At 36.7% G+C, this 26,202-nt stretch overlaps 2 protein-coding genes across 2 annotated transcripts; both read left to right on the top strand.

The window, feature by feature from the left end:
- The first annotated feature begins 1,852 nt into the window (after nucleotides 1-1,852).
- Nucleotides 1,853-13,517, top strand: capza1a (capping actin protein of muscle Z-line subunit alpha 1a). The gene is made up of 9 exons (XM_046856581.1): nucleotides 1,853-1,938; nucleotides 7,784-7,847; nucleotides 8,084-8,135; nucleotides 8,635-8,692; nucleotides 8,844-9,050; nucleotides 9,155-9,234; nucleotides 9,333-9,483; nucleotides 11,727-11,789; nucleotides 11,919-13,517. Exons 1-9 carry the CDS (start codon nucleotides 1,900-1,902, stop codon nucleotides 12,057-12,059), a joined length of 855 nt encoding a protein of 284 aa, XP_046712537.1. The 5' UTR covers nucleotides 1,853-1,899; the 3' UTR covers nucleotides 12,060-13,517.
- Nucleotides 13,518-15,086: 1,569 nt separating this feature from the next.
- st7l (suppression of tumorigenicity 7 like) lies at nucleotides 15,087-25,823 on the top strand. Its single transcript, XM_046857741.1, has 15 exons — nucleotides 15,087-15,339; nucleotides 15,755-15,837; nucleotides 16,481-16,640; nucleotides 16,897-16,951; nucleotides 17,065-17,180; nucleotides 17,333-17,411; nucleotides 19,301-19,389; nucleotides 19,483-19,583; nucleotides 19,823-19,937; nucleotides 20,065-20,137; nucleotides 20,709-20,811; nucleotides 22,789-22,939; nucleotides 23,318-23,410; nucleotides 23,517-23,656; nucleotides 25,597-25,823. Exons 1-15 carry the CDS (start codon nucleotides 15,093-15,095, stop codon nucleotides 25,690-25,692), a joined length of 1,701 nt encoding a protein of 566 aa, XP_046713697.1. The 5' UTR covers nucleotides 15,087-15,092; the 3' UTR covers nucleotides 25,693-25,823.
- Nucleotides 25,824-26,202: the final 379 nt, after the last annotated feature.

Genomic DNA, 26,202 nt, shown 5'->3' with positions numbered 1-26,202 from the left:
GAAACCGCTTCCTACCGCGCGACTCAAGGGCGCGGTCTGAAATGGCCAATGGCACGTACTGTAACAAAACGAAGAAAAAAACCCACCCAGACCTGAATATCCATGCACCTTTTTTTGCGTATTTATAAATATAAAATGCTTGAATTAACTATAAATAATATAACACGCCTATAAATTGTATTTGCTTGAAAGCAAACACACTTTTTTTGTAGATTGTAATTTTTAGATGCTTCCTGAGCGCCCCGGACGTTACATCCGTTGATATTTGCTTCCCAATATTTATAGATTCTGAACAACTTAATAAGTTATTATAATTGACTGTGGATGTACAAATTGTGCTTATTTCAAGTGGAAGCACAAAATATATTCACTTGTAACAATTTAAAAAGGATGGTGTATTTATGTGCGCCTGTCGGCTAGGTGCACAAGATGGCACGATTTATGTAAATAAGAGCATAGTGTGTGTGTGTGTGTGTGTGTGTGTGTGTGTGTGTGTGTGTGTGTGTGTAAAAATCCAGATGTGATATGATCTCTCAGGTTGATGTACCTGCAGGATTCTGAAAGGATTGTAAGTCCTGTCCTACAGTAGTATACCTAATACATTCTGCCTTCCACAATTTTATATGTTGAAATCTGTGGAATCTACATGTAAGGGAACGTGAAAAATAAACATAGTTGTTTGCAATGTTAACCCTCTATAATGAGCCTCAATTCACTGTGTCCTTTAAGACATTTCCAAAGCAGTTGCAGCTGTAGGTACACATGATCTACAAGTGTTCTATTGATCTGTAATGATATCCACAAGATATGACATACCACAAATTACTAGTAGAGACCCATGGGGACTATTACAGTTTCCATTAAAACCAACACAACCCTCATTATAACCATTTATAACAGTTACATGTATTACAAGGGTTTCCTTTTTCAGCAAGGCAGTAAATAGGTTAAGATAAGTGTTTTAGGAGTGTGAAGGGTCCTTTCGGGTCAAGTCCCTAGGCAAAGTCATTTAAGGATATGAAAAGAAACCCTAATCTGTCAACAATGCACAAATTAAACAGATTATCTCAGCTATATGGAAGACAACGAGAGCCTAGTAAGAATGAAGTAAATTAGACATTTGTAAAAATGAGTTGCTTTAACTGGTGGCAAATGTATACATTTAATGGTCAATTGTTTTTTAGGGTTTTTCACAATTCATCTGGCAATAAACAATAATTATTTTTTTTAATCCTGCAAGAAAGACTAATATAAAGACCTTGGTGTTTACATTGTGAGTTGTTGGGAGACTCAGGTCACACTGTCCCTGACAGACAGGCAGCATTATGCATTATCCAGGTTATATTAAACATACAGAAAAATGCATTGTTTATTGATGGGTATGAATATAACCAATAAGTGAAGTCTTTATTTTCTTTATATGTGCAACTAATACAGTTTGTTGCAGTATCTAATACAATTTGTTGTGATAACAATACCTGATATTTCCCATAGTAGTGATATCATTATAACATTATTATACTTATACTCAAAGGATTCAACTGTTGAAAAGTGTAAAGTTACAATGTTACAGCTTTATTAAGAGTTTACTAATAGTACAAAGGTGTAATTTTGTTTTTGAATATTATGTGAATATTATGTTTATTATTGTTTTTGAATATTATGTGTATATGATTATGTTATTGTATATATGATATATATATATATATATATATATATATATATATATATATATATATATATATATATATATATATATATATATATATATATATATATATATATATATATATATATATAGTGCCATATCTTCTTGCTTTTTTTGTTCGTTTTTGTTATTAACACGGTGGGTCGAACTCCCATGATGCACTTTGACAGGGCTGGTCCAGATGAGCCAAGATGGCGGACGCAGACGAGCAGCTCACTGATGAAGAGAGGGTATGATCAGTTGATGACCAAACTTTTAAACTTCTTTTTCTCCTTTGCCGTTTTAAAGACAAATAGTTTTGATGATTGGTTCCAGTCCTGGCTTGTTAGCAGATTCGGAAATACGCAGAGAAAGATCTAAGCGCGCTAGCACTCTGCACCGTAATTTGAGCTGTAGAGCGTCTAAACCTTCGTCTGGAGTTCAAATCGCTTCCTGTTGGATAGGTAGGGCACTAAATAGGGTGTGGACGGCAGTGTTGGATACTCTGGGAAGGGCTTTAATGTAGGGAAATTTGACGGGTTTTGGGACGAAGCCCGGCTAGATTTGGGAGGCTAGTACTCAAAATCTACCGCTGTGAAAGTGAGTTTGAGTGTGTAATGCGGCTCGGTAGTTTTAGGAAAAGTATCAGGACTAGTAATAAAATGTGTTTTCTTGTAATTGACACCAGGATTTATAACTAACCATATCTAGTTAGAATTATGGGAGGGTGGATCCACTTACTGATAGTCTAACCTATTATTAATCTAATTATAGCAATTGTATTCGATTGGGCGTTTGATTGATCACATTTAATCTCGATGTTTCGTCAGGCTGCATGGTTTGTGTAGTTGCATGAGTTATGCTTTGAGACTGACTCTTTGATTTTATTTGATGCATTAATATTTCTCATTTGGTTGCCCATAAACCTCATTGATAAGGTCCCAATTAATGCAGTGCAATGCAATGTAAGGTAATGTAATGTAATAATACCAGGTGAACTAGTTACCAATTTACAGACTAAGAGGATTATATGAGTAGACTGGATGGTTGTTTTGTTTTCAAGTCACTATTTGATCCTTGCTACATTTGCTACGCACAATTTTTATTCATCGTCAAAATATTTATATAATTTATATTTATATATATATATATATATATATATATATATATATATATATATATATATATATTTAATAATATATATTTGTGTATTCTTGGACTGAACCTGGTAATTAGTTTGATTATTAAATATAACTATAATTAAAATGATGTTTGATCACTGAGCTGTGTGCTCCTGTTTTAGTTGGATTTGTTTGGAGATTGTTTTGTCAGATTTTGTACTTTTTGGATTCTTCGTTGAGTCTCAGTAACCCAGCCCACATTATGCATGTTGCTGCATGCATGCCTTCCTCCCTCTTCTTAGTGTGTCTGCAATCTGCTGCAAGCAAACGATCCCTTCCGGTGCTTAGCTGCAAGTTTGCGACAGCTATGTGGTTAGATTCGTGTAGAGACCAGCAGAAGCAGCTTGAGATATTTCAGTTATGCCTTCACATGGAGAGCCTGTGGCCTCGCTCTTCTCTGAGTGATTAGTCCTAGATTTTGCTGAATGTTAAATTTTACATTAAGAGTAATAAGAATCGAATGTTTTTGTTAGAGGAAGTTCAGATGATTTATTTAGCTAAATACGTTGAACCAGGAAGATTTGTTATATAATGAATATAAAATGATGATTTGACTCATTCAGACATAGACAGGATTGTTGATTATCCTTAGTATATAGTTCACAGGTTTAGACAGTAAAAGTTGGATTAATGTCTCCGTTTCAATAATATGCAGACCAATATCATGTTATGGTAGAATAGAAGCCCAGGTTTCTAAGCAAACTGTTAAGTTATGATGAAGTATTTCGCTAGTTCAGTAGATTAATAGACACTAAGTGACGCGAACGAGTATAGGGTTATGTAGTACACTGTCGTTGTGCTCTTTCAACAAAACATTGCATTGTTGGCCAGCATTTCGTTACTGAACTGTGGAGCTCTGTTTTGCACATTCCATGTTAAAGACATTATTTGAGTATGGCCAGTGTCTACCCACACATGTGGTATAAGTGTTAGCAGGAGAGTTATATAGCTGCTGTGCTGTGAATTATACTCTGCTTGAATAATGTCTGCTTCCTCAAACCTATGGAATGATGTTTGTGGCTGTGGATGCATTGTACCAGCATGAAGGGAATTATGTTTAAATATACGTACCACATGAAAAAAAAATTGTCAGAGTAAGAAAACTGGATACGAAATTTGTTTGTCCCAGATGTTTACTTTGTAGTCAGTATTTCGTAGATCACACTGTTTAATTGGCTTTAATTTTCTTTTCTTAGTTTTTATTAACTATTACTTCTGCATATTTTTTTACCACAGAGTAATGCTCATCAGGCGAGTTCGTGTTTATGCTGTGAGCTCAGTAGGTTTTATTTGCTTGTTGATTTATGTTCATGCCTGATTTATTATTTTTTTGTATCAAAGAGACAGGTACCACCATAGTTTTAGATGTATGCGTTCTGATTCTGGGCAGACTCACTATAACTTATGAGAATCAAACATTACATACAAATATTGGACATTAGATGTGATTGAGAGAACGTTTTCTGTATCTGGTGGCAGAAAGCTGGGAGGGGGAGAAAAGTCTAAATATATTTAAATGGAAATTCTTCACAGTAAAGACAGCGAGGTTTAAATTGTTATACACTCACACTACAGCCTGTCTTTTCTGTTCTATGTCTCTTGTTCTGTTATTCCATTTTGCTCTTGTCATCCCTCTGCCATTCCACATTAGGGAGGTGTGTGGGGTTTTTCCCCACTTTAGCGTTCTTCTAAGCCTCCAGACTTGTCAAGGTGACTTAAATCTCATTTTCCACATTCTGGTAATAAAAAGACATGGAGCGGAAATTCCCGACTGTAATTTCTCTCCGGTAGATTTGAATACTTCTGAATAAAAGCTACAGAAGCTTTTACAAGCTTGTCTTGGCCAGAAAACATGGCCAAAAAGTCCTTTTGGGCACATTTAGTGCTGAGAATTTTTGGCAGCATTAGATAGTGTACAGTGTTGAGGCACGTTTCCTGTTGCCTAAAAAAAGTCCTTATTTTTTTATTTTTTTAATACAAGTTATCTTAACTTCCTGTTTTATGTTCCAGTGTACATGGCACAGATGTTCTGTCATAATACTGTGGGGGAGGGGGTGGTGGTGTCGGTGTCATTTTCCAATCTTTATATTTATGTTTTAACTTAACTTACATAATGTATGTTCTAAGTTGGGCTGCTGCTATTGATTTTTTTTTAGTAATCGAGTGTTCTGGCAATTATTCTACCAATTAATCAAATAATCGGTTAAAGTACTTTTTCTTTATTAAAGAGCAATTCTAAATAAGAGAGAGAAAATTTAACGGGTCTCTTACAATGTAATGTAAATAAGTAATTTTTCTTTTTTTTTTCTTAACTAATTTTTTTTAAAGAAATTGCATTTTTATTGCTGAAATTGCATACAAGAATATCTGTGAAACTAAACCCATTTAGTGTATTTAAGAGCAACATTACATCAAAATACATTATACATGCGTTTTAAAAAGTCTGCTGTAAGCGTGTAGAGCAGGTTATGGGAAACTATTTGTTTAATGAAACTCATTATTATTCTCACCCATAAGTTTATTTATTACATTTCGCACAGTATCACAATGTGGTTTTCTTGTCTCTACAGAAAAGCTGCTAAAAACTTTCCACTAACTAAATTGTTTATTTATCGCCTTTAAAAACGTGCTCCACTCCCTGCTCTACTTTAAAAACATTAACTGCACTTTACAGTGCTTTCTTTGTTTTAGTTTGAAATAATCCCAAACGTTGGGAACTTTCTGCCGTTTTATTTGGTCTGAATCTTTTCCTCACCCCTCACGGTTTTCTTTCTTTTCCGCCATTTTTCATTCTGGGCATCTTCTGTGTCACCTGTTCAGAGCGCTCCAGAGTTTAGCGGGCGGTGCGCCAGTAATAATGACCTGTAAAAAAACAGTGCTCAGTGTGTACAAGTTTTGTTGTTGCTGCTGTGTTTGTACAGTCATAGACACATTACGTTCTTTGACACATTCAGCTTGTGTCAAAAGCTTGTGGACTGTCAGGTGATCATTTCCTGTCATTTTCTGATCTGTAAAAAAAAGTAGTGCTTCAACCTATTTCAAAAACAACAGTAGATGACTAACACATACATACATTTTACTTATGTGTGAGAGGAAATAAGTACTCGTCCCAGGAGTTGGCAGTAGTCCTGGTAGCTCATTTAAAAAAAAAATTATAATAAAATAAAAAAAAAGCTTTAGTAGCTTGTCGGTGTTCACCAATGTCCCTTTCTTGGACCACTTTTGATAGATACTGATCACTGCAGACTGGAAAACACCCCATAAGAGCTGCAGTTTTGGAGATGATCTGATCCAGTCGTGTCCTTGTCAAACTCGCTCTAATCCTTACACTTGCCTATTTTTCCTGCTTTTAACATATCAACTTTGAGGACAAAATGTTCACTTGCTGCCTAATAAATCCCACCCGCTAACAGCTGTAATTCACTTCACCGGTCATGATGGTATAATGTCATAATGTTATGCCTGATCGGTGTATAAGACTAGAATTACAACCCTAAATAAAATAGCAAACAGCATTCTTTATGTTGAAAATTAATTCATAGAGTTAATTTGTCATGAATAAGGTGGGGATCGAACTGAATTCCTGAATATCAATAGTGTGTATTGCTTTTACAGGGCTATACTGCCATCTAATCTACTGAAACCAGATTGATGTTACGATGCTAAATGGACAGATTTATCATTTAGGAGTCAGAGTATTTGTAAGAGGTTTTTTAGTGTGTGATCGTGTGAATCGTTTCCTGTCTTCGTTAGCAAGTAGCTCACATTCAGACTGCAAAATGCCCTTGGTGATCATGCAATTGTGCTCATAGTAGCATCTATTCCTTTCTTTATTCTTTATTATTCATGAGCATGCAGAACAAAATGATGAGAGGTAGAGAAGGATTCAAGCACAGTTTGTATTTCATTACAGGCCTGAGGACAGTTACACTAGTGTGTCATATAATGATATGAAAACGGATTGTCGAGAAGCTCAGAAAGTGAGGGATAGCAGGCAGCTACTCCATTCCTTGTGTAAAGGGAACCATAATGAGCTGTGTTTTACTCAGGGAAGTGTGACAAGGTTCTCAGTTTATATGGGCATTGCTTAGAAAAGCCCTCACATGTCTAAGGAGCTGCCTATAGACATGAACAAACAAGAGAGCACATCTCAGTGTCTGACAGCTGTTCTGGCTTAGTAGGAGTGGACAATTATAAGAATCTCTCCTGTAAATTAAGAACAATTTCATGATTTAAAGAATAAAACTTTGCTATTCTCCACCTTGTATGTTTGAAGGTGTAGATTATTGGATTCATGATGGTGTCCAAAAATTTTACAAATAAGGTAATGTTATGCAACAAAACAAACTTTGCTTGTTTGTGTGGGATGGTTCTTTCCTGTGTGCTCACAAAGATGCTTCTGCAAAAATCTTTATCACTCTCTCATGGTTCCCGCTATTAAAATTTGCCCCTGTCTGCTTGCCCCTATTTTCCATTGAACGTATTGGTCCTATTTGTCAAAATATAACCCAGTTTATTCATGTAAACCACTGTATACATGGCCGGGAAAAAAGGAGGTAATGAGTATGAATGAATTTAAGTCACTGGCCACCCTTTTATAAAATTCTATATCATGAAGCAAAACCAATGAATCAATATTAGGTGCGTTGAAAGATTTTAGAGTAAATGATAAAGGCAAAAGGAAGTTGTTTTTTAATTATTTGTATTTCAGAAAAAAATGCCAAAATGTTAATCTGGTATTTTTAAGCTTTTATTATATTAAAATTCAGCATTTTGACTGTTATCATGGTAATAAAGGAACATCTGTGAAAACTACTAAAATATCTTCAAATCCTGTGTGGGTCATTTTTCTCTATATAATGCTAAATTTAAACAATATGTAAATTTTGTTTTGTTTGGGTGTTTTTTGCAACAGGTCCGCATTGCTGCCAGTTTTGTCATTCATGCACCACCTGGAGAATTCAATGAAGTGTTTAATGGTGAGAGCTCTGAATTACAACTGTATTAAATCATTCCACCAGAATGTGATGTTCTGCCTCAGAACATGGAATATGTTATAGTTACCCAATTAAAATTATATGTTAAAGCATGTTTTGGTGTGTTGTGATTTGCTTCTTAGGGCTGGTATTAAAAACCAGCTGTGTACAGTATTACATACTTTACAGTTGTTTTTAACTAAAAAAAAAAAGCTGAGAACACTGATGTGTGATTGCAGATGTCCGTCTACTGCTCAACAATGACAGTCTGCTCAGGGAAGAGGCGGCTCAGTGAGTGTTCACTTTTTCGCAATTATTTTTAGATCAACTATTTGTACACAAACCCTAATGAACAAACAGAGCTTAGTGCAGAATGTAACGTTGTAATGTTGTGGCTAATATGAACTCTTTTTAAAAAGCTTCGGTTTTATAGCCTTTAAAAAAACATGCTTTCCCACAAATCAATTCCCACCATTGTGTCATTGTCTGATTTGGCTAGCTTTCAAATCTTGTTATAAGAGGGAAAATGCCTCTCTTATGTTTCCATACTGGTCACTTGAGAATAAATACAGTAGATTTCAGCTCTTTGTTTTGGTGGATCAGAGGTCATTTCAGTCTCATTCAGCAACCTAATCTTTCATGTTCAACCTAATCTTTCATGTTCAACCTAATCTTTCATATTGTTTGATGGCTTAGGAGTGACATTAACTGTACCAGTATGACTATCAGATTTTAATGGTTATAATGTAGTGTTTAAAATTCTCTCTTTCTCCCCTTCTCCACATAACAGTGCCTTCGCCCAGTATAACATGGATCAGTTTACACCAAGCAAAATTAAGGAAGATCAGGTAATTTGCACCAGTTTGATGTTAATTAATATGAGAACAATAACTTGTCACCATTTCTCACAAATTGATATAAACACTTAAGTTATTTTGGCTGTATTTTGTTGATTTAAATCATTTAATAAAGTAACACTAAATCCCTGTTCAAATGCAGGTGTTGATCACGGAGCATGGAGACCTGGGAAACGGGCGGTTCTTTGACCCGCGAAACAAGGTGTCGTTTAAGTTTGACCACTTGAAGAAAGAGGCCAGTGACCTGCAACCGTACACAGGTGAAACAGCTCTGGAACCGTGGAGGGAGGCGTGTGACTCTGCACTCAGAGCCTACATAAAAGATCACTACCCTAGTGGAGTGTGCACTGTGAGTATGCTTCATGCATCATGTCCCTTCCTCAATGTCACTTTTCTTAGTCAATTTCTCGTGACCTGCTTAAAGCACATTCACAAGCATCTTGTTCTCTGTAGGTTTATGGAAAAACCATTGATGGTCACCAAACAATCATTGCCTGCATTGAAGGACATCAGTTTCAACCAAAAAACTTCTGGTAAAGTTGCATTTATCCTTTGTGTCACTGCCTCTGTTTCACCTCTCAATCTATCTATATAAGGAAATCCATGATGTCTTGTCATTTTGTGCACACAGGAACGGTCGCTGTCGGTCCGAGTGGAAGTTTATTGTGTCTCAGGGTGCGACTCAGGTGGTGGGCGTGCTTAAGGTCCAAGTACATTATTATGAAGATGGCAATGTGCAGCTGGTCAGCCACAAAGACATTCAAGAATCTCTCACCATTTCTGTGAGTTATTACAACTTACTGAGTAGTTCCTGAGAGAAATGTTTACATATTTGTTAAGACGTTATTAGTAAATATAGAACATGTTGCACACCTGGACTTGAATTTGAAACTAGGTGGATTTTTTTTATTATTATTATTTATTTATTTATTTATTTATTTATTTTTTTCCCCAGAAATTTCAATTTACCTTAAAGAACAGATGTTGTAATACTGTAATATTCACACTCTAACCAGACTCGCATTACACACTCCATGGCAAAAAAAAACAATGAGTCGGCCCTAAAACAGCAAAATATTAATATTAAATATTATCCTGTTAATATTAATTAAATATTAACATGATTGGTTAGTAAAATATGTGTGTGTGTGTGGGGGGGATTCTCTTTTATGGTCTTTTACAGGATTAATCAATTAATGCTTAGGAATGCTGGAGAGTATTACAGAAAGTCTTGCTTATAAAAGCAAATTAGACTAAATGTGGAATAGGATGTACAAGAAGCAAATACAAATCATAGGTGGTGGTAGTAGTAGTAAGGTAATAGACAGGTGTCCACAAACATTTGTCTATATAGTGTATCTCATAATAACTTTATTTTGTATGTATTTTTACATTCTACCTAATTTAATGAATGACCAATGCTTTGTTGTTTAGACCATGTAAAGTTCTTACATACAGTTCTTAAGTTCTTATTAAAAGCACAATATTCTGTTTTGTTGAAGGGGATATCAAAAATAATTATCTTATAGACTTCATGGATTATGTAATTTTATGTTTTTACTTTGCCTGACATTATGATTTGGATTGAAAAAATACTGTTGAGACAGAAGTATAGTTAAATACCAGAATTGTCTGTGGGAGGAGGTTAGGGGGGAAAAAAAACAATTAAAGGGATGTTTGCTGCAGAAGCATCAAATTAACATAGGCTTCATGCCAAAGGCCAGGAAATATACATGCATATTTTACAAAGAGTAATATACAGTATTGTTTTTGTCATTGATGTGTTATCTATCACGTATTAGCCTGTATTATATACTCATGTTTCTAAGTGACACCACTGACTCTTACTACAACTATAAACACTATAATGTATCACCTCACGCCTATCTGAGGAGTGTGTGTGTTTTATAATGTGTTTATACTGTATAATGAACATAGTAATAAAGGAAAACAAAAAGCAGTATGAAATGAAGCTGGGAGAGAACCATGGTGTCATCTGGGGTTGGGGTGGAGTCATGCGTAAAGTTGTTTTTGAAATCCCATTTTTAAATTATACAAGCTGCTAAGCCAGTTGTCAGCATTTTTAATGAACTCGGTGTTTTCAGTTCCTCAGTATATAAATAACCGAGTAATTTATGCAAATGCATGTTTTTAAAACACAGTAGTTTTCAGTTGCAGTATTTTAAACCAGTAACACTTAAACTATAACCTTGAATAAGTTGTCGGATTGTAGTTTTATTTGTCTGTCAAAGAACATTAGTTCAAGAAAATTAGTTTTGTTGTATGTGCTTTCTGAACATCCCATTATACAGTTAGTCCCCCTTTGCTGTTATCATATCTTCCTCTTTTCTGGGAATGCCTTTTCATAGATATTGAAATGGGGCTGTGGGAATCTTTGACCATTCAGTCACAAAAGCATTAATGAGGTCAGATACTGATGCCTGGGGCGGAGGCCTGGGGCACAGTCCACATTCCAGTTCATCTGAAAGGTGTTTCATGGGGTTGAGGTCAGGGCTTATAGCAGTTCACCGAAGTTTATCAATCTTTTTCCAAATCATGTCATTAAAGACCTCACTTTGTCAAGCGCAAACATGTTTGGGTTCCATCCAGTGAAGGAAAATCTTAATGCTACATCATACAAAGATCAAGGTCTCAATCAAGGTCTGATTAATGCCACTCCCATAACCCTATATGTCCAAAGAAATAAACATTAGTAATGCCCAGTATCTTTATTCTGCAAAAAAAAAAGCTATTATTTATATTGTTAATTGGTCATTTCTCTGATTTCCGACTGCAAATTCTCATCCTTGTGAGGGTTATTCCTATCTCTGAATTTCTACCCTGGGCCATCAGCTGTTGCGAGAAACAAGATGTCTTCCCTTTATCCATTTCACTTTCAGGTTTATTACATAGAGTCTTAAGAAAGTTGATAAAAAAGAAAGTGTCACTATCGCACTTAGCACACCAGCTTGAATTCCTAGAGTTTCTTCATACTTAAGTTGTTCTTGTCGGTTTCTTTGAACAGAATCCGAAGCAGACCGCTGAGGAGTTTGTTAAAGTAATTAACAATGCAGAGACTGAATACCAGGTAAGAACATGGACTTCGATTCTTTTCAATGAATTTGGTACATTAGTATTATTTTTTGTGATGTCTGCGCTGTGTCTGAAAGGAGTGAAATTAAATTAATATTTTTCTTGTCTTTCCTTCGTCTCTCAGACGGCAATCAACGAGAACTACCAGAACATGTCAGACACCACCTTCAAAGCCTTACGCCGACCACTTCCCGTCACCCGAACCAAGATTGACTGGAACAAGATCCTCAGCTATAAGATCGGTAAAGAGATGCAGAACGCTTAGAGCTTAGTCGCCATGCCTCCAGCTCTGCTCACAGCACAAGCCAAGAAGAAATGACCTGCAGGGGGCTTGAGCTCGGGGCCAGGGCCAGGCTTGAGCACACAGGCACTTAGGACATGTGCAAAAAATTGTCCTTGTTTCATTTTCCTTTTGTTTTGTATTCTAATAGCCAAGGTTTAACCTCAGCTAAAGGGACTGCCTCCTTTTCCCTAATGTCAGAATGCTGTGAGATTGTTCTGTTGGGTCTGGCGATGGTCCTCGCAGTTGAACCAATACCTCCTGCAACACCAATGCACAGGGTCCGAAATGATTTACAATTAATTATTCACAGTTTATCCCCCACGCTTTTAAATGAAACGCAATACAATATAGTCTGGGTTTCTGACCAAATGTTTAGTCTGAATTAATGAAAACTTTGGAATGGAGTTTAATTTTGTGTAATTTCTTTCAAGATGTTTGATTTTAATGAAAGAGTTCAAAAGGAATTTTAAGTATTTTTTGTACAATTTTTTTTTTTATTTCGAGCAGATGGAAACAAAGACAGAAAAGGTTCTTGTATGCAGAAGGTGTAGGATGATTACTGCTTAGGTTAGACTTTGAATAAACTTTACACACCTTAAATACCATTCACATGATTTGGATTTTAAAAATAGATTAAACATCAGCTTTCGAGACCTCTATCAGCAGTCTATATAACTCCTTTTTTCTCTATATCTTTGGTTATATCCATGTTACTGTCCTTATTTACATTTTTTTTTTTTTTTTTACGTTTCTGCGTCTAGCTTGAACTAATGTGCATTCCAAACAAAAATCATTTAAAGTTATATGGTTGAGTATATGTTTTGATTTTGGCAGTCTTGCGCCTGTCCCTAATATTAACCCAGGCCTGAAAACTTGTCAGTAAATGCGTGATAGATACACGTGCACACGGTTAAAACCCCACAAACAAACAAAAAATCACTGTTTGTGGAATATATTATGTATTACATCCTCTGGAGATCACCCGATGTGGGATGTGGTGTTCTTTATCACTTGGAAAACCTTAAAATTAGTTTCTGTTCTAGTCTCGGTTTGCATTTGATGCCTGTTTTGTGCCAGTGTGTTTATTCTGCACAATAATTTCTTACCTGAAAGCAGTGTTTATCAGAGGTACTTCTTTGGTGTACTGTCAATTGATCATCAGTTTTAAAAAAAAAAAAGAAAGGAAAGGAAAGAAAGAAATCACTGTATATTTGTGGTCCACAGTTTCAGTGTACAAATGGAGCTTCTAATGCCTCTGCCTCGGATTGGAAATGGTTGCAATATCGCCCTCTGCTGTCTTCAACTGGTAGCATTATTGTATGCAGTTGCACAGTTTAGCCTCATTTTCTGCTTCCTTCTACTACCCTACCCTACTGCTATTTTTTACAAAGTGTATGAACAAATAGGATCCCGAGGAAATAAAGTATTTGCACCAACTTGCCTCCTTTGTTATGGCGTATATTTGATATATAAAAAAACTGGTTTATTTATATACATTTATTTATATAAGGTGTGTGTGTGTATGTATGTGTGTATATATATATATATATATAATATACTATATATATGCTACATACATTTTATATATATATATATATATATATATATATATATATATATATATATATATATATATATAAAAAGCATACGTAGAGTGAATAAATATAAAGGCTATAGCAGTGCAGAGGTGTGTAGACAGGTTGAGAAGTACAGGTAAATAGTTTTAAGGCGATGTCATTGAAAATGAAATGTGCAGAAGTGGAAGGTTGTAAGATTATAACATTTAAGAAATGTGCAAGCTGAATAAACAAGTTACTATATATATTTGATATATGAATGTGAAATGTTGGGCAGGATTTACAGTAAGGATATAAAGATACATATAGATAAAATAGTGCAGATGTAATGAGGAGTAAACATGTTATATTATGTAATATGTACATTGTATGTATAATTGTACAGAAGTTATATACAGTGATCTAACGGTGTAGTCTCTGAACCTGCTAATTCTGGTGTGGATGTTCCTGTATCTCCTTCTTGATGGAAGAAGGTTAAACAGTTTGTGACTGGGATGTGAAGAGTCCTTGAAGTTGTGAGCTCTGCGCAGACATCTGCTGTGGTGAAGGTGTTCAACTGTGAAGGTGTTCAACACACACACACACACACACACACACATTATATATATATATATATATATATATATATATATATATATATATATATATATATATATATATATATATATATATATAATTATGTTAATTCTATTAATAATCCTAATGCTTATTTCATTTTATAAGGGATAAAAAAAACCCTTTTATTTATTTTTTATTATTGATATATGCCAGTTGTGCATCTTAATTGAAATTTTATCTCTAATTTTGGTTTTGTCTTTTGCAAACAGTTCTAAATCAGCTAATGCATAAAATCATGCATGTATTTATTTAGTATGTATATTCAGCCCATATTAATCAGTCACTGCCTCATGGTGATAGACAGAGGGCCATCAGGGTAACTAACTACTGTTACTCTACTGTTATGGTAACTAACTACTGTTACTGTAACTAACTACTGTTATTGTTACTCTACTGTTACTGTAACTAACTACTGTAACTCTTACTGTAACTAACTTCTGTTACTGTTACTCTACTGTTACTGTAACTAACTACTGTAACTCTTACTGTAACTAACTTCTGTTACTGTTACTCTACTGTTAATGTAACTAACTACTGTTATTGTTACTCTACTGTTACTGTAACTAACTACTGTTACTGTAACTAGTTACTGTTACTCTACTGTTACTGTAACTAACTACTGTTACTGTTACTCTATTGTTAAACATTCAGGTGAACTGTGTGTGTGTGTGTGTGTGTGTGTGTGTGTGTGTGTGTGTGTTAGGGAGCCTGTGAAGGCAGCACGAGTTTACTGTAACACAGCCGACAGCGGCCTAGCGCAGGGAGGCGGGCATTTGTCCGAATACGGGTGGGGGGAATAAAAGTAAGGCGGCGCCGTCCTATGGAGGTGAGCCCGTATTACAGCCTTCTCCGGTATCCCGTCATTCTCATGTTTATTGTCATACGCTGGAAAAAAAAAATGGCGGACGAGAACAGCAGCACTCCACAAGCCCACGGCTTTGCGGAGAAACTGAAGTCGTGGCTGTCCTGCTCGTGGACGTACGTGTGCGCGGTCTGGTTCGCCATGGTGTTGACGATGATCTACGTGCTGCGGAGTCCGCTGAAGCTCCAGGAGTCCGTCGCTGCCGGTAAATGTTCAACACCAACCAGCTGCTGGTGATGCTAACGCCGCTCCACAAGCTAGCGTTAAGAGCGCCAGGCGTAGCTGGTGTGATTCCGCTGTGTGTCCTCGCGTACAGCCGCGGACTTACCGTTTGCTTCGGGTTTGCTGAAAGGGCTCACGGGTGATCAAGAGTGCAATGGAGAGTCGGTCTTTTTGTTTTTGGGTTTTGTTTTTTTGCGATTTTGGCAGCGTACCGATGCTAACTGTCTAGACATGAAGCTGTCTATGTGCACTAAACCGCTTGGATCTGTGTGGAAGCTCTCCCTGAAGTTTCCACATCCCCTGTGTGCAGAGCATGTGGCTTCTAGTTCAGTACACTGACTGTCATCTGGAGCTAACCCTAAACTAACACTCTGTTCTTTCTCTTTTCCCCCCTGTAGCATCCATGTTTCTGAACACTCTTACACCCAAGTTTTATGTTGCCCTCACAGGAACTTCCTCTCTCATCTCTGGTCTTATACTGGTAAGATCCCTGTTCATTTATAAAAGACACTTAGTATTACTCACTGTAAGAGAGCTGCATGGTCCTGCTGTGGGAACTGCTGCAGCTCTGAAGTTTGATCTTTAGCTCAAATTACTCTGTGTGGAGTTTTGCATGTTCCTCTGGTTTCACTGGATTCCTCACACCCAACAAAAACTTGTGCAGTGGATTGGCAATGCAAAATCACACCTATCTGTGACTGAACAGTGTTTTATTCAGAGTTTGTTCCTGCGTCGCACCTAGTGTTTTCTGGAGAGCCTCTGGATCCATCTGACCAGAATTCACAGATAGTGTGAATGAATGAATGAATGAATGACAACTCCCAAAGATACTACATTCCTGATCTCTTGACTGTTGCACAGTGTAAGACCATGGCGCACGCCATTCATTCATTTATTCACTTATTTTTTCCAACTTCTCATCCTGGTCAGGGTGATGCCTTCTTTTTAGACACACATACAGGTGCAGTTTCTTTTTGGCTGTGAAAAGAAACCCAAGTAAAAGAGTGCAGCCCAGTGAACAAAAGGAGGAAAATGTAAACAAGAATATCACATGAGAAATGTCCCTGCGTTCCGCTAAACTCGAACTCTTGCTTTTTGTGGTCCACGTGCATCCTCGGCCTCAGATCTTCGAGTGGTGGTACTTTCGGAAGTACGGCACGTCCTTCATTGAACAGGTGTCTGTGAGTCACTTGCGTCCCCTCCTCGGCGGCGTGGAGACCAACAGCTCTGCGAGTCTCTTCTCCTCGGCTAATGGAGAAGTGGAGCAGCGGCCCAGTGTCTCAGGTAGCCATAAACACATCCGTACGGATACAGCCGTGCATTTTTTCTTTCCTGATGTATTATCAGTAAGATATTGTAGGGAAACATCTGCTCATGTCAAGCAGAATAGCTGAAAAATCCTGTGGGTGCACATTTAGGGTTTAATGTCAGGTGTAGAATGGGAACTGCTTTGGAAGTTCCTTTTTCAACGTATCCATTGAGAGATATTTTATTAAACAATTTGTGCTGAAATTCCTGAATGGTGGCTTGTGTCTCTCAGAGTGTAAAGTATGGAGGAACCCCCTTAATCTGTTTCGAGGTGCAGAGTATAACAGGTACATTATTTTTATCTCTGTTGTTAGTTCCCTGTAGCTTACATCCAATTTTTTGCATGTATAAATATTGCCGTCACTCATCATTTATTTCCTCATTCCTCTCTCTTCTCAAGGTACACGTGGGTGACGGGAAAAGAACCACTGACTTACTACGACATGAATCTGTCGGCACAAGACCATCAGACTTTCTTTACCTCTGACACACAACAACTCAAACCAGAGGATACTGGTTAGTTTCATCTTCTTCAGTCTATAAAGCTGTAGAACATATTTAATTTGTGACTCGGTTGTGGTCTGTGCAGATGACAGTTGGTCAAAGTGTGTGTGTGTGTGTGTGTGTGTGTGTGTGTGTGTGTGTGTGTGTGTGTGTGTGTGAAATAGTGATGCAGAAGGCCTGGCGAGAAAGGAATCCTCAGGCTCGTATCCGAGCTGCATATCAGGCAATTGAGCTCAATCATGAGTGAGTAATAACAATATAATTTGCATGTGTATTTGTAATAAATCATTATTAAATCTATTTATTATTATATGTTCAGATTCAGAACAAATATAGTAGAATATTCCGATGTTTACTTTCTCATCGAGCTGTTATTTGACACAGTACAAGTATTTTTATATTTGGTTTTTGGACAGGATTTCTACCTAAAATATGAATCAATATTTTGCACAATGATCAAATAAATAAGTACGTAAAAGATTAAGTAATTATTATTTTCAGTCAGTTAGTGAGTTAAGTGATTCTGTTTGCCTTCTAAATTGTGCTTTAAACAAAAACTGTTACGAACGTATCAAACACATGGAGCTTAGTGATTGGTTGAGCGCATCTGTCACGCCCTCTTCTGCCATTTACAACAATCAAGCAATGAGAAACTGGATTGCCAAGGCAGTCAGTCGTCGCCACGGTAACGTTCTAATTTTTCTTTGGTTCCTGATGCATTATGAAACGAAAAACAAAATCCCTGTCAAATAGATTTATCACAAAATTAATCACATTGCTGTCAGATCATCAGTATATTTTCTCAATCAATTATTGCTGTTTATTTAGAAAAAAAAATGCCATATGTTATATGCTAGAACTGGCATTGGTTTGACATTCAGCAAAGATGCACTGACTGATTAATATAAAATGTACACCTTGTCCATTCAGACAGATATAAGCACAGGTATTCTTTACTCAGCTAGTATTCTCTACACAAAGGTTATATAAGGCTTTTCTCTTCACCATGTAGCTACATCTTCTGCAAAAGCAAGAACACGTTGTGTATGTCTGGTGAATGAGGCAATTTCTTTGGAAATAAATTCCTGTCCTGTCTCTGCCAAGATTTTCATTTAATACCAATTTTATTTATATAATTACATAATCGTTTTTAGGATCTTTTAAAATGTGTGATTAGCTTTGCATCCCCCCAGGACCTTTTTGCATAGTCCACATTGGTCACCGTGTGTCATGACCATATTTATTTTAGGCCAAACTTCCATACATAGGCCATGCTTCCATAATCGTTCTTCCATACAGAAATATTTTTTATTCCAATTTTATTCCGGTCAGCCATAAAGTGCTCCTCACATGTTGGAATGTAACCTTGACCTGTGAGCATCACTAATGGTCAAGGTTGGCCTGTTTTTGTATGTCATGTTTGTTTTTAATACTACTTATTTATAAATTGGTAAATTATAAACACCAGGGCTGTGAAATATTTAATCGCGATTAATCGCATGATTGTCGCAAGTTAACTCGTAAATAATCGCAACTTAATCGCACATTTGTATCTGTTCTAAATGCACCTTAAATAAATACTTTTCACATTTTTTTATACTCTAATCAACCTGGGCATGGACAAATATGGATGCTTTATGCAAAAGTATGTTTATTGTTAGTGAAACCAAACTCAACATAGAGCATGAATAGAAAAGATTCTTGTAAATGTTTTAAAGTAAGTATGGTGTTTTAAATTACATAAATCATCAGGACACTAAAAGGAACTTTTGCTATGTTTCCACACGGACTGTTTTAATTGCAGGATGTGTGCATCATGGCCGATTTCGGTGCTTGAATTAAGACTTGGTGCATCAGTAAATTATTAAATTTATGATTGATAAAAAAAAGAAAAAAACAATTATATTATTCAATTTATATATATATTTAATATTTGCGTTTATTCATTTTTTTTATTACTTTTTTCATGTGAATGTTTTAAAATATTCCTCTGTACACTGTAGTCTGATTGATAGCAGGCATGCCAGACAATGAGAGGCTTTTGTTCTGTTAATGGAGAGGTAGCTGTCCTGTTTTCTCAAGAGGAAAATATGCAGTATTCCAGTTTTAAATCCACTTTTAAATTTGTTCAGATGTGCAGCGGCGTATGTGCTTCTGGCTGAAGAGGAAGCCACTACTATTATAGAAGCAGAGAGACTCTTCAAACAAGCGCTAAAGTTCGGTACGTGACATACACACACACACACACTTGTACGCACTCGGTCCACATGACAATTGTTTCTTAGAATAATGCTATTTTTTTTCGATTCGTCAGCTGGGAAAGACACAAATCTTCTGGTGTACATCAAACGCAGATTGGCCATGTGTGCTCGTAAACTGGGACGCATCAAAGAGGCTGTGAAGATGATGAGAGATGTAAGACAACTGTGTACACTTTGCATGTAGGGATTGCCAAAGGAAATTTGCATGCAGGATAGGTATTTTTGCATTGCGATAAATTGTTCATGTTTGAATATTTAGTAAAAGACTTCACAGCCCGTATTGTTGAAACAAGAAGAACAATTAGATTATACAGCACACTAATCATGAATCTTTCTGCTGCTTGTTAAATGGTTTTGTTGTGATTTTGTCTTTTTCTTTCTTTTCTCTCCTAGTTAATAAAAGAATATCCCTTACTTGGAATGTTAAATATACACGAGAATCTTCTAGAAGCGTTATTGGAGCTTCAGGCTTATGCTGATGTGCAAGCAGTTTTAGCAAAATATGATGGTGAGCTGAAGAAGCATTGTCATTTAATAGCAATGATGTAATATTTAGTTTACCAGTAGCACAGCAAATTTACTGTTCCCCTTTCATCAGGTTCCTGACCCTCATTTTTTTATATTTTTTTAATCAGATATCAGCTTGCCAAAATCTGCCACTATATGCTACACATCGGCTTTACTTAAAGCACGCGCAGTGTCAGACAAGTAAGTGTACTGTATCTTGGTGAGTAACTTGCATCTCCATCATAACTGTTTTATATTGTTTAATATTAAACAGTAGCTGTCAAAAGTTTGCGAATCTATGCTCATAGATGCACTTTGTTTTGTTCTTTTTTTTTATTGCCACTGTTTTCTACTATATCAGAGTGTATGATCAAATAACACATGATGTGAACTGGAAAAGCGAAAACTTTTCCAGTTCACCCAGCTCCTGGGTGAAGCTCTGCCATGAAGAGATGTCATCATAAGGCAATCTGCCAAATGTCTTTATGAATACTGTTAGACAATCAGAAATGATTCCTCATATGTGAATATGTCACAGCATTCCTGGGGATTATTATTATTTTTTTATTTTTTTTGCATCTTACCTTTTGGGGGGATTTTCTTAGCTTCACTGTAGGAGTCTAAAAGTGTTTGTGGAATCAAAAATGATATGCTGTATGAATTGCCTACTTGTTCAACAGATTTATGCCAAGTGTGTCCAAACGGTAGTGCACTTTACTGGATCAGCAGGAAATAATATCTGCATGTATGTATATGTTTGTGTGCCCTCCAGATTTTCACCAGAGACAGCCTCTAGACGAGGACTTAGCACCGCTGAGATGAATGCAGTGGAGGCTATACACAGAGCAGTGGAGTTCAACCCACATGTACCAAAGGTTAGACTCAATCACCTTTATTGTTGACACAAACTGCTATTGTTTTGTGTTGTGTCTAATTAGTTTTTTTTTTTTCATATTTGCATAAGTACCTGTTTATATTAGAGGCTGGCTGGGTTTCTCAGGAGTGGAGGGATTTGCCGAGGGCCTTCAAATTTAATTTGATTGCAACTCAGAATAGCCACAGCATAAAAGAATTCATTTTGCATCTCGAGTCGTCTTACTGTTGTCAACGCCAGAATTTTATTTCAGCATTAACATTTTTATCCCTTTAAACTGATTCATATTTTTTACTTGGTTAACACTATCATTTAGATGTAGAAACACTGGGAGAAGCTGCTCTCAGAAAATTGTCTCTTTATGAGGACCATAACCCAGTTTACTAAATAGACCAGTAGGTGCTGCTGTTGCATTGTTATGGACAGTTTGGATTCTAACAAAACCTGGTTCTAACTTGTCCAGGCCCCATCATATACACACCCGCATCAACATCCTCGAGCACTAACGTGTACCTGTACTTACAAGTTCTGTGCAGTCTCTATGGCCTCAAATTATAGGAGTCACCGGACACAAACGGTGTCTTTAAACAGTACACACAAGTGCAGCCTTTTATTGCACAAAATGTTCTTATTTTAAAGTTTTATTTGATACCTGTGAAACTGTAATTTTACCTTGTTGTCCATAGTTGGTGCCATCTTTCATAAAAATGAGTAAAAATGATTCATTAACATTATATTCGGTGAATTATTTTTCGTAGTCACACTATAGGAGAAACTGTTTTGTTTTTGTAATTAGAACAATTCTCTATTTAGAAGAGCCTTTTTAAATAATCAGATTGGTTTTCTCAAAATCTATGTTTTGTACATAGAAAAAATATTTTGAATTTTAAAATGAATAAAAATGTCATTAATAATTTACTGGTGAGTCACTTACAGGTGATTATTGAATTGGTGCACAAATAATGTAAAAAAAAAAAAGTAAAATGTCTGGAAAGAATTAAAAATTCCAAAGCAAGAAGAGCAACACCTGAATTCACTAGGTGGCATCAGGTGTCAGGACTTGGAGCCTAAATCAAACGTGCTGTTTGTGCGCTTTATCAGCATGGTTGGTGACAGAAGGGTACTGCATACATGGATAAGCTCCTGAGACCAAACTGTAAAATTAGAGTGCTTTCCTGTTGCTTTTTTGGCAAAACTGAGTATTTTATTCCACATGCTCAACTGAAAGGACACAAAAAAGCCAGTGTTTTATATAGAATCATTTGAAATGGTTTAGTATTGGAAGTAAATAAGGTTAAGTAAAAATAGAGCATTATATCCACAGTATTTATTAAATGGTTTCTCAATTGCCTTACAATTAGGAAACCGCAATTGTCTGTGTGGGTGTGTGTATATGTGGAATGTAAGTGCAGTCAATTGGGGTCCCTGTTGGTACAGTGAAAGAATGATGATCAGTATGGGGCAGACAGAGGCTTAGCTGAGAAACACTGTTTTAGGAGAGCCAGCCACATAAAAGGCATGGACATTCTATCCCTACTTCAAAGGGAGCGTGTGTGTGTGTGTGTGTGTGTGTGTGTGTGTGTGTGTGTGTGTGTGTGTGCACGCCAGGGGATGCCACGAAGGACAGATGCCAGTCTAATGCCAGGGGTATTCAGGAAGGGCAGATGTATGTCTGTGTGCTTGTTTGTTGCTGGCACATGGACACATTTATGACTCCAGTGTACCCATGAAAGGGGGTCATTTAGCCATTCGATAAAGGAGTTTTGATTGATGTCTGTTATTCCAAGCAGACTGAATGAGCTTCCTGTCCTCTGGAACTGTTCTGTGTTTCCAGATAGGAGTTTTAAAATGTGTCTGCAATCCATTGAGCTTTAAGGCCATGTATCATAAACAAATTTGTGTATGCATACAAAACAGTCAAACACAGGCAGTGGCAGAATTCACATTATTTTGCGTTGAAACCTCTGTGTTTGTGTAGTATCTTTTAGAGATGAAGAGTCTGATCCTGCCACCAGAGCACATTCTGAAGAGAGGTGACAGTGAAGCGGTGGCATACGCATTTTTTCACCTGCAGCACTGGAAAAGAGCAGAGGGAGCACTCAACCTGCTCCACTGCACCTGGGAGGGAAGTACGTATATATATACACACAAAGAAAAGTTTGTTAATTACAGTAATATCAGTTTAAATAAAGTTAAAATGCACTCAATGGGTTCTGAGCATTTACAGGCATTTGAATATTTCTGTTCCGATTGTCTGGAACATTTATCAAGTGTTTTGAGCTCTTTAACCGGAGTTGTAAATAACGGCCTGAAACATTTTGAATTTTGATTCTTGATTTTGATTTTTTTATGTAAATTTAAAAGTACAGATAAGCAATGTATCAATAAACATAAATAAGAACAATATAGATATGTTTCTGTTGGATTATTAAAAAAAAAAATGTTTGCATTTGCATTTGGAAGGATCTAATCTTGACCTTAATCTAATCTTGATCTCCACTGTCCAGCATTCCGTATTATTCCTTACCCACTGGAGAAAGGTCATTTGTTCTACCCATACCCAGGCTGCACAGAGACAGCAGACAGAGAATTACTGCCATGTGAGTATAGTTGTTTTATGTCATGTTTGACCTTTCATTCAGATCATTTCAAAATATGCATCTAAAATGGGATGGCTGTTGTTTTTTTTTTTTTTGTCTGCTTCAGCTTTTCATGAGGTATCAGTGTACCCTAAGAAGGAGCTGCCATTCTTCATCCTGTTTACAGCAGGCTTATGCTCCTTTACTGCCATGTTGGCTATGCTCACACACCAGTTCCCTGATCTCATGGGCGTCTTTGTCAAAGCTGTAAGTCTGTATAACAGCACGAATGTGAATACACTTGTTTGAGGTTGCACTACTATGTGTATATATTAGAACCGACCACAGTTTTATTTGCAGTTATTCAACAGCCTTCATTAATTTTATGCGTGCAGCCATAATTACAATGACTTGCTTAATTTATTTAAGATTCTGGTACTCTGTTTATTTAAGTTTCAGGTTTTAACTGAATGTGGTTTCTGTCTCTAGGATTGTTCAAATATTATTGCTATTGTTACTTAATATTATAGTCCATACTGGTGGAAACATGGCAAATTCAACACCGTGTGTAGTGATTTGCCTGACAGCCTGCACTTTTGTCTGAGTTTGCTGCTAGAGAAAAAATAAATCACATTCTCACTAATCAGATTTTAGTTCTCATGCGGTTACTTATTAGAATACTTGATAACAGTAGTAATGAGTTTGGATATCACAATATTTAAATACAAGTTTAATATGAGGTCTTAATCTGCACTTGGCCTGGTCCACACTCTTTAAATAAAGCCTAACACTGGAGACTCGCTGTACAAGCTTTTGTTTTGAGAAAGCCTCCACATACGCTGAGCGTTTACAGTACAAACCAGAGCCTGCTTAATGTAATTCTCGGTTGGAACAAGTGAATGAAAAAGGGCATGAGGAAGAGGGGTGAGAAAAAGCAGATCTCTCAGGCCAGGCCTTCTAAATCTTCTCCAGATTAGCCCTGGATGTGGTCTGATTGCTGTTCAAACGGTTACCCATTCCTTCACATGGCGTGACTGGACACTTACCCCCCTTTTTTTTTTCTTATTTTTTTTTTAAGTTTCCCTCATTTTGTTGACGAATGATGTGGCTCTCGGTTTGGTTTGCATGCACTTGAAGCCTCTTGTGTTTTGGAAAGGGTAACCAAAGAAGCTTGCCATTGACACAGATTGTTCAAATCAGGACATCCTCCATGACAAACACGCAATGACGCATGTATAGTTCAGCATCTACCCCATCGAGCACACGCATGTCTGTTGTAAACAGGCTGTTCACTAAGAGGAATTAGTTCCCTTATTTGTCATAGTAATAAACTAAGCAATATGAGGACACCAACCTTCACCATAATCTATCTTTTTATCGTTCTCGTTTGTCATGATGCGACTAATGTAAATAAGTGCCGTATCTCTTCCCTGGATCTGCGCTTAAATAGATGATGCTTCACCAGCTCCGACTCGGACCATCAGCATTTTTCCTCCGTTGTTGTTCACACTGCAATTGAAACTTGCTATGTTCAGTAATAAACACCTGTTCATCTGTGAAATACATCACTTCATAAACACATTAGGCGCTTGTTTATGGTCAGTGGTGCTGTAAGCCTTCAAATGCTATTCAGATGCGCACTTTCACGCTAACTTTCAGACTTGGAGCTGTGTGTTGGCTTGAGTTTGAAGAAATACTTCCCTAATGTTTGTGTCTGGCCTGTGCTTCTCTTGAGCTATGACTCAGTGTTGTAGTCAGATGGGCAAAATTATTCATTTTTATGAAGTATCTTAAGACATATAGAACATAGACTTAATAAATGGAAATTTTTAATATTTAATTATCTATTCTCTGCTGACTGTCGGTGGAAAGAACGCATCAGCAACTTAGAATTAATTCTACTGCCTTTTATTCTTTTTTTCTTAAGGATAATGTGCTTTCTTCATTGGAAACACAAATGAAGCAGTATACACAATGCTTGATCAAGGTCATTTTTTTAAATGTCAGAAAAATATCTATGTTCAAAAGGATATGGTCAGGAGGAGAGCTGTGAATTGAAGCAACTGTCAATAAACCAACTGAACCTTTGTTTTTTTGTTTTCTTTACGAAACTTGTATTAGCATAATGTTTATCCTACAAAAAGAATGGATTTGAATGCCGTTTGTTTTTTAATACATTATGTCCATCCTTTTCTTTTTCTTCACAGTTCTTCAGCACCCTTTTTGCACCATTGGGCTTTTTTGCAGACAAGATGGAGAACTTTATGCCTTCCTGCCTTTGGTACCAGCTGACAAGAATCTGAAACACAACCCTCCCTATTCCCCACCAAAATACATGCAGACATCCCGGTGTCAATCTACTGGATGTGTAGCATTAAATGTGCTAAGAAGTTCTGTGTGATCCGTGCTGATCGTAATAAAATGTTCTGAGTGATTTTTTTTTTTTTATCGAATCCTGCTTTACTTTTTGGTCTTCAGATTGTATAGTAAGCTTTTTTATGAATGCACTTTTTGAGCATAGCATCTTGAATGCCTAGCTCCTCATGCCAATAATACTAGATGCATTACCCTTGGCAGTGAGTGCCACGGTGATATATAGAGGCGAGGCATTCTGCCATAGCAACAACTGGCAGAACCAGTTGGCCTTGTATATGTTGGAGAGGCAGTAAATCATGAAAGTGTTTTTAGCTTCTTTCATAAACAAGTCCTTTACACAACAACACTTTACAGGATCAAAACCACTACTTGTTCATGTTGAATGAGGTTAAAGCAGTAACCAGGTTGCTGGATAAGATTTTGTAGTTAGTCATTGG

The sequence above is a fragment of the Silurus meridionalis genome, chromosome 1 (genome assembly GCF_014805685.1).
Source record: "Silurus meridionalis isolate SWU-2019-XX chromosome 1, ASM1480568v1, whole genome shotgun sequence".
NCBI lineage: Eukaryota > Metazoa > Chordata > Actinopteri > Siluriformes > Siluridae > Silurus > Silurus meridionalis.
Note: the sequence above shows the minus strand (reverse complement) of the source record. Positions and strands in the feature narration are given on the sequence as shown.